At 38.2% G+C, this 9494-nt stretch overlaps 1 protein-coding gene across 1 annotated transcript in view; it reads right to left on the reverse strand.

Annotated features, from left to right (window-relative positions):
• Nucleotides 1-1987: 1987 nt before the first annotated feature.
• Nucleotides 1988-9494, reverse strand: part of PPP1R17 (protein phosphatase 1, regulatory subunit 17) — a 19475-nt gene continuing 11968 nt past the window's right edge. The window contains exon 4 of the mRNA XM_006887615.1: nucleotides 1988-2067. Within this exon, the coding sequence (XP_006887677.1) occupies nucleotides 1988-2067 (80 nt within the window). The remainder of the gene's footprint in view (nucleotides 2068-9494) is intronic.

A 9494-nucleotide genomic window follows, 5' to 3' on the forward strand; every position in this document is an offset into this window, starting at 1 on the left:
GATTGATTGACTCAGTGACTGGGGTAATGAGTGTAGGAGTGTCAGAGACAATAAAATTGGCACAAGATTGAGCAGGGTTCAGAGCTGTTGTTGTGCAAAGGGTCACTATGATGGCATATAACAAACAACCAGTAGCATAATCTTGTTTACATGCTTGAAGTAGATTTTTCATTTCTTGAAGAGTTTTTTTTCTCAAACATTAACTTAGCCATATTCTTCCCCACTTTCACACAAAAAATAGTGAAGGATCATTAGGGAAACAAAGGGTAAGTCTTCACAAGGGGATCAAAGTCTGGATGGTGAAGTGAATGGCTGAAATAGCTTGGGCTGGGGAATATGGTAAACTACGGTTGATCTCAAGCTGATGGTTGTCGGTTAGAGAATATGGTAAACTACAGTTGATCTCCAGCTGATGGCTGTCATGTTGGTAATCAGGCCCAGTGTTGCTTGGTCTGAAGATGATTTTACTGAAATGTGAATATCTTACATACTTTTTAATTCCAAGTTCTATTTAAATGTATAAACATTTTCTTTAAATTTTCCTGGCTGTCAAACTAACAGTTAATATAATAAAAAAAATTTCTGAGGGCCAAAACTTCTAAGTTGCTCTGTGTGACCTCAGCTCTTCATAATTGCGAGTAAATAGTGTTTTTAGAAGAAATCCACCAAGGCATAGAGTTGGAGAGAAGTATCTTTATTACCAGGAGGCCTTGTAATATTTCTACCTTTGTTCGAGATACACAAAAGAAGTTGACAAACTATTGGAGCTGGAATATACAGATAGCCTTTAAATGATCACTCTTACGTGCAATCTGTTTAAATACCTATCTTTCAACATTTTAACAGTTGTTCCCTCCTGTTTCTAAGACAGGATGGATGAAACTCATGTGCAAAGCCTTTCCATTGACATCTACAGGCTCCAAGCGGGGACAGGAGTTACAAACAAGCCCTTGGTCATTACCTAACGTTACACCTTTACCTCTTGTCTAAGAAAGTATACGAAGCCCTGGTTGTGTAGTACATGTCAGGCTGCCAGCTCTGAGGTCAGTAGTTCAAATCCACCAGGTGCTCTTCAGGAGAACAATAGGCTGTTTTATGATGATTTACATAATCAAAGGTAACAGTGAATCGTAATCTATTTGATAGCAGTGAGTAAAGACTGCTGAAATAATTATTAGAGTCTAAATAAATGTGTGTGTTAAAAGCACAGAATGACCTTCAGTTGATCCAAATTATTTTTTTAAAAAGGACACCCATCACAAAGGCTGATATTTTACTTATTATTTATCATGAAGCACTTGTGAGACCTTTACAAACATCAGCACAACATGGTGAAGAACTGTTTCTTTAAAAAAAAAAATAAATATGAGGATGTTTTTGCTTAACTTCCCAGACATATTAACTCTCTGTGTCTGATCTTTTAATCCAACGCTTGGTTGACCATGTTGTCTCCTCCACTTCACTTGGTATATTCACTGTTAGAATACCTATTATAGGATCTAAGGAATGCCTCCAGACATAACTTGGAATGCTAAGATAGGACAAGACAAACAAAGACTGGTTTTCTTAAGCAACCAGTGAGCTAGAAGCCAACCATCCTCACTTTCCTTTGTACCAATCCACATTTGGGCTCTTATCTGGATGTTGTTAAACTAAGTCTTGCCCATCATTAACAATAGAGAAACAATAGAGGCTCGTATTATCATTCTTTGCTCCAGAGATTGATCCAGAGAGTGCAGAAGCTGAATACCAGCTCTTTCTCTGTTTGGAATGTCCACTTCTTTTCCACGGTACTGGGAACGGCACTGGATAAGAAATCAGACTCAAGGAAGAAGACAGAGAGACAACTGGCAATCAGCTCGGGACAGTGCATCTGGATTTAAAGGCAGACTATAACAAAATGGGAACAAGTGAAGTCTATCTTTAGCCCAGGTCACCATAGGGAACCAACCTAACCTATTTACAAGTGGTCTCAGGAGAGAGACCTTTAAATAGCAATCTTGTCGTCGTCCTTTTCATCATCTTCGATGATCACTTTGGGTTTCTCATCCCTGAGTAGTCTCACACCTGCAAAACAAAGCACACACCTACAATTAAATGCCTCTAATTAAAATATTAGAATGATCTTAGAGCATACATGCAGTTCTAGAAAAAAATGGCAACCCCAGAGCACCTGCAGAACTACAGGTGCCAAGTAGGAGGGAGAGCTCTGATTAGCCTTATTTAACTTGTGCTTCTCACCAAAGGCCGTGATTCTGATATACTAGCGGCTCCAGGAGACAAGGATGGGCAGTTTCCTCTGGCTGAGACTCATAGTCTCAGAAAGCAGATGGGTGGCAGCAGGGAGCTTGAGTTGAGTGGGAGTTGCTTGAGCTTTGTGCCTGGCTACACAAGGGCATGAAACCTGAAAGTCAAGTACACTCTTTTAGCATCTTTTCTGAGTTCAGCTCCTAAACTTGCAGGGATGGAAAGAGTATGGGATTTGGAGTTGAACAGTTTTGGGCGTCCAGTTCTGCTCAATCAATGAGAGTAGTGCCAGTTGATATCTTCATACTTGAAAATAAAGGCACTAGTATTTATCCAGAGGTCCTCAGGTGGTGTGATTCATTGACAGTTGTGCTGCTGACCCATTGGTAACTCCTCTCGGTTGGTTCAAAACCATTAGTGACGGAGAAGATGAACAGTCTCCTTCCATGAGATGTATAATCTCAGACAGTGTCTGGACTTAACAGTAATGAGTTTTGGAGACTATTTATTTTGAAGTGTGTTTGTACATTTTAATAAGATATATGAAATGCTTAGCACTGACCTGTACCTGTGAGCAACAAAAGTCAGTTCCAACTTTCCTTTCACAATATTCTGTACAATTGTCCTTTTGAAAAGAACTGATATGCCTCAAAAAGTCAAACTACAAAACGTCATTAATATCTAGGGAAAATGATTCAGTCATGTGGGCATGTCATCTCTGAATGTTGACATCAACTGATGATAAAGCTTACAGGGTTAGAGCAAGATAAGAAAATAAGAAAAGCTATTTTTTTCTTTCCATGTTGTTCTTTTACTTTGAAGCATTAAAATATCCTTTGTGTGTGTGTGTGTGTGTGTGTGTGTGTGTGTGTGTAAAATTTGATATATGGCAAATAGGTTGGTTTGGTTCTTTTTTTAAAAAAAATCCTTATTAAGCACAAATTGATTTTCAAGGAGCATCAGAAAATAAATAGAGTTAAGACATTTAGAAAACAGTAAATTAATGCTAATGGTGGAAGAAAATTCTAGAAAAGGAGGGTGAAAATGGATATACAACTTATATAACTTGAAGAATGTAATCAGCATTACTGAATGGTGCATGGTTATATGTCATGAATCATATAGGTCACGCATATCCGCCACAACCGAAAATGAAAAAGAAATTACTTCAAAATGGTACAATTACTGCTTTGAATCCATAGTATCTTGCTTCTGAATCTTCATTTGACTGTGAATTCACAAGTCTGAGCACAATTTAATTAGCCCAAATTGGGGCTCTCAATAGCTCTGTTCATAATCTGAAGTGTGACGTAAGGCCATTTTAATAAAAAGACAAAGCTATGATCTAAGACTCATCTTTTATGGTTTCAGTCTCCATCCCAGCCATATAACAAGTTTTGATCTCCGTGCCCCACTACCTGCTTCCCTCCACCACTCCTAATTATAGGCCTTTCCATTCATGAAGCATTTGATAAAGATCTAAACTTGAGGAAGGGATGCTGTGCACTGCAGGGGCCTTTCTATGACACTGGACTCCATTCAACAGCAGCAAATTAATGAAAATGATGTCCTGATCTTAATGACTATTCATTTGATTCAGTTCCTTGTTTGTTCATATGGGTTCTTTACCAATTAGCTGATATTTATTGGAGGAGGAAAAACAATTTCAAGAGGATGGTTGAAACTAAGGCTTTTGCATAAATCACAGAGGAAACACAGTAGGGAATATTACATTTTACAAGCTGCATAGAAGTTTGGGTTTTTATTTGGAAGTCGGGCTAAAAGGATAGGACAAAATAGTTATATTAATCTCACTAAGCCTAATCCTATTGTTTTTCATCTCTGCTTGTGTTAAACCAAAATTGGGTTAATTTAAAACAGACAAGAGCCTTTAAATTCTTGGATATTGGCCAACTTTCTGGTTGCTTGCATTTCTTGAAATGTAATCATATAAGAATTGAAGCAAAAAAAGTGCTGAGATTTCAGAAATGGTAAGTAAAAAAATGATTATACAAAGACATTAGACTGTGCGGATCTTAACAAATTATGGATAACACTGAGAAGAATGGGTATCCCGGAACACTTAATTGCACTTACAGGAAACCTGTGTGTAGACCAAGAAGCAATTGTCTGAACAGAAGATAACATGGCATATTTTAAAAGGAAGAGAGATGTGTTTCAGGATTGTATCCTTTCTCCATGTCTATCCAATCTGTATGCTGAGCTAATCATTCAACAGGCTAGGACCATATGACAAAGAATACACATGTGGATGGGAGGGAGACTCATCAATGATCTAAGGTTATGCAAATATCATTACTTTATTTCCAAAAAGTGAAGAAGACTTGAAACACTACTGTAGAATATCAAAGACTACAGCCTTCAATATGGTTTACATCTCAATATCAGGAAAACAAAACCCCCTCACCACTGGACCAACAGGCAGCATCATGATAGATGAAGAGAAGATTCGAGTTGTCAGTAATTTCCTTTTACTTAGATCCACAATCAACACCTATGTAGCAGCACTTAAGAAAGCAAAAATATGTGTTGCATTGGGGAGACCTGCTGTCAAGCATCTCTCTTAAGTGCTGAAGAACGATGAGGTCAACTTAAAGACTAAAGTGTGTCTGATTGAAGCCACAGTCTTTTCTATTACTTCCTATGTATTTGAAAGATGAACAATGAATTAAGATGACAGAAGGAAAATCAATGCCTTTGAACTGTTGTATCACAGACTGCTTAAAGAACAAATATTGCTATCTTGGAGCAAATGCAACCAGGGTGCTCCTTAGGGTCAAGAATGGTGGAACTTTGTCTCACATACATTGTGTGTGTTGTGAGGAGTGGCCAGTCCTTGGAAAAAGACAAGATACTGGAAAAGGTAGAGGATCAGAGAAAGAAGAAAACCTGCAACAAGAGGGATTGACACAAGTCTGTAAGAATGGGCTGGAACCTATCAAAGATGTAAGGATGGTACAAGATAGGACTAGGTTTAGATCTGTTGTTCAGAGGATTGTTATAAAACATAGTGGATTCGATGACATCTAAAAAATAACAACATTAATAACAATAACATTAGGTCTGGTGACTTAGTGGTTAAGAGGTTGTGCTACCAACCCTAAAGCAGGTGGTTCAAATCTATCTGCTGCTCCAGAGGAGAAATCTGGGAGCTCTTCTTCCATGTGATACATGTGGAAAATCTTCTGGGGTGTCAGACATGAATAGGTTCCACTTCAAAGGCAATGAGGTTCTTTTGTTTATCACTTCTGAATTCTTTTACTTGACACTTCATGCCATTAGTTTAGTGAGTTGAATTTGACGGAAGTTTTGGAAACAATGATCTAGTTTAAACTCTACTAATCCTCATGTTCTCCTGTGCAAAAACGTATATATAGACTTTTAGTCAGAAAGCTTCCCTCCTTGTTGAGCATTCAACTTTGAGCAGGTCACATAATATATCTGAGCCTCAGTTTATTTGTCTGTAAATTTAAAAAGATTATTTTAATTTCCCAATTTTTATTAATATCCTTAGGGTGACTTCTTGTTGTTGTTAGGTGCTATTGAGTCAAGTATGACTCATAGAAGCCCTACAAACGACACATCTGAACTCAGTCATATCCTATGCCATCTTCATCATCTCTGACACTTGAACCCATTGCTGGAGTCACTGTGTAAATGCATGAGAAGGGTCATCCTTTCTTTCATCAACCCTCTACCTTTCTAAGCATGCTGTCCAACTCCAAGTACTAGCCTTTTCTAGCAACATGCCCAGCGTATATGATATGAAGCTTTGCCATCCTTGCTTTCAAGGAGCAATCTGGCTGCACTTTTTCAAGAAAAATCTATTTGTTATTTTGGTAGCCCATGGGATATTCAGCACTCTTCTTCAACACCAGATCACAAAGACATCAAGTCTTCTTCTATCCTCCTTATTCATTATCCAGATCTCAGAGGCATAGAAAGTGATTGAAAAGACCATCGCCTGAAATTAGGAGCACCTTAGTCTTCAAACTAACATCACTGCTCCTCAGCATTTTGGAGAAATTCCTGACAGCTGATTTTCCTAAGTAGACCTGTTGTTGTTGTTATGTGCCTAGGCCACTATTATTTCATAAGCTTCAACAACTCCTTGAATTAACCTCCAGTAACAGATTTTGCTTTGCATGTGGAACTGTCGGATAATACATTTTTCTCTCCTACTGAACCATGTTATTCTCAAAGATATTTCTAGCATCTAGCACGAGACTTCTTCATTACACTGGTTCTCCATCATATGCTATAGCCTGAAATATGTCAGTGTCAATCAATTCTTTTTTACACAGTGACTGTATATTTTGATGTTTCATTCATCATTCACTGTTTTGAGTCAAATTTATCAGTACTGAAACTCCAGGCCTAATTTTTTTTAATTGCATGCTCTGAATTTTATTTAAAAATAAGAATAGGTACACATACAGAAAGAACACTTCTTGGGTAGTTGAGGATGGTGGGAAAAATGGAATCACAATCTAGATAGTGTTGCTGTTATTAGGTGTTGGTGGGTTGACTACAACTCACAGTGACCCTTTGAACAATGGATCTGAGCCTTGCCCTATCCTGTGCCGTCTTCATCAGCTCTGAGATAGTTGACTCTATTGTTAGAGTCACCATATTGATGCGTCTTGTTGCATTTTTAATGCTTATGGGTACAGATGCTCAGGCTTAAATTTTTAATTCAGTGCCTTCAGCTTGAGAAATGCTGAGCATATTCTTCCTTTTTTGTCTTATAAGTCCAAGTCTTTGCATGTTTAATTAAAATATTTTATTTTGTCTTCTTGAATTACCTTTTGAAATCTTTTATTCAGCTCTTCATCATTTCTTCTCTTTGTTTTAGCTTCTCTATGTCTAGCCCAAGTTTCAGTCATTTTTTTAGCATCTTTTTTTTTCTTTCTTTTTTCATTTTCTTTCAATGGTCTCCTGATTTAATAATGTTTAATACTCTTTATATCATTCCATTATTTTTGGTCTTTGGCCATTAGTGTTCAGCACTTCAAATCTGTTCTTGAAATTAAATGGCACATTGCATTGGGAAAATCTATGATGAGTGAGGAATCCAGGTTGAAGACTAAGGTGAACCAATCTCAAGCCAGGTATTTTCACTTACTCTGTAGTCATGTAAACATTCAACAATGAATAAGAAAAATACAAGAAGAATTGAGGTTTTTGAATCATGGTATTGGTAAAGAAGGTTGGATATACCATAGATGGTCAAAAGAACTAACGTGTCCATCTAGAAGAAGAGCAGCCAGAGTGCTCCTTAGAGCATTGCAAGGTGGTGAGACTCATGCATTTTGTTATGTCAGTAGGACAGGTCAATCCCTGAAAAATCACTTTTGGGAAGAGATCAGGGAAGCAGAAAAAAGGAAGACATTGAACAAGGTGGATTGACCTTGGGGACTTAGAATGACAATGGAGTTAAGAAGAGTAAGGCACCACTTGATGATGGCAAAGAATCAGACAGGATTTAGTTCTGATGTACAGAGAATCCTTTAGTCAGAGTCCACCCAATGGTACCTGACAGCAGCAACTGTTGTTGTTGGAGGACAAGTGCAGGACTTGGACTGTATAGGGATTCAGAAGATCTTAATTAAATCCTCTTTAATTAATCTGTGCAGATGTGGTTACCTTGACTATTAGTTGTAGATTGGTTTAAAATAAGTCATGAGATGACGTTGTTAAGGACCAATCAACCTTGCAGCAAACTGTTTTAGAACCTGATACCACTACCACTGCAGAGCACCTCTAACGCTGCTCACTCACATTTATACCCACTTTTTTTAATGTAACTCTAATCTGAACCAGGGAACCAGATAGCACTTATCCAAAAAACCAAATCAGAGGACAGACTCTATTAGTAGAAGGATAAGAAGTATCCTTTTCAAAGTCTATAGCTGCTATTTTCCTTTGTTCTAAGAGAATATTTTGAGTTTTGAGTTCCAAAGTTGTCTGACTTTCGTAGTTTTCCAGAATTTATTTCTTTTTTTCTCTCCTAGTCTCCTCATTCTTTGCTGCGCCTGGTTCCTTTAGGCACAGACCTACATTACATTTGTTAAGTAGGCCTTGGTTTCTCAGATCTGACCACTCACAACCAGTGCTTTTGACCAAGTGTTTACCAACTTGAGGGATCCTAGAAACGGGGCCAAACTGAGAGCAAAGTTTGGGCTGCCAAGGAAGCCCAAGATGACTCCACATGGACTGGTTGTTCTGGCAGTTGGAGCCTGTCAAACAAGCACATTAACCTAGGGGAATGAAGGTAGTTAGCAAGAGATTTAGTGGAGAGAGAGAATCCTTGTCCAGTTTTCATTTGCCAAGGGCTAATGAGAGGAGATATCTCCAGAGTGCATTTTTCTGCAAGTTCCTCTCAACACCCTTATTAGAACCAATGTGAGCCTCTCTAAACATCTGCCAAAGGCTCTATTCTTATCAGCTTAACTAGCTTTTTGATTACTGCCAAATCTTTAGAAACTACAAGGCTCTTCGAAAGCAAAGTACTTCTGCTAATATGCTACAAAAAGCTAAAATCATAGAACAATGGCTATAATTACACATAACTTACAACACACATTTGCTGATCGAAGGGATTTAGTAGTGTATATAAACCTATCCACACTATAGACTATAGGCAAACATTTTTCACTCTGAAGGGAGGCCATTCTAAAATGCAGATAATAGAAGCCATTGCTATTGCTAGTTGTCATCTGGTTGCTTTTGACAGTGGCTTTAAGTGCATCAGTATAAAAGTGTATTTTGTAGAGTTTTCAAGGTTATACCAAGGCCTGATTTCCAAAGCCCTTTGAAAAGGCTTAAACCACCAAGTTTCCCCTAAATAGCTGAGTGCTTAAAAGTTTGTGCCCCTTGGGGTTCCATATTGGGAGTAGGCACCATCCACTACCAGGTGGACAGAACTCAACACCTTAGGGAGTTCCCTGAGTCAGCAAGTGTACAGAAGGAGGTAAAAAAAGAATATTTATTAACTTTAAAAGGATTTGGCTTTCTCAGAAAATGTAAGATTCAACAGAGAATGGAGAACAACATGCCCATAACTGTGATTAGGGTTGTTTTATATGTTGTTGTTGTTGTTATGTGCCGTCGAGTCACTTGCGACTCATAGCGACCCCATGTACAACAGCCCTAAACTCTGCTCTGTCCTGTGCCAATCGCACTGTCTCTGACACTCCCATCCCGATTATCCCAGTCACTGAATC

Source organism: Elephantulus edwardii, unplaced genomic scaffold, assembly GCF_000299155.1.
Source record: "Elephantulus edwardii isolate Elephantulus edwardi_28Jun2011 unplaced genomic scaffold, EleEdw1.0 scaffold00059, whole genome shotgun sequence".
Taxonomy (NCBI): domain Eukaryota; kingdom Metazoa; phylum Chordata; class Mammalia; order Macroscelidea; family Macroscelididae; genus Elephantulus; species Elephantulus edwardii.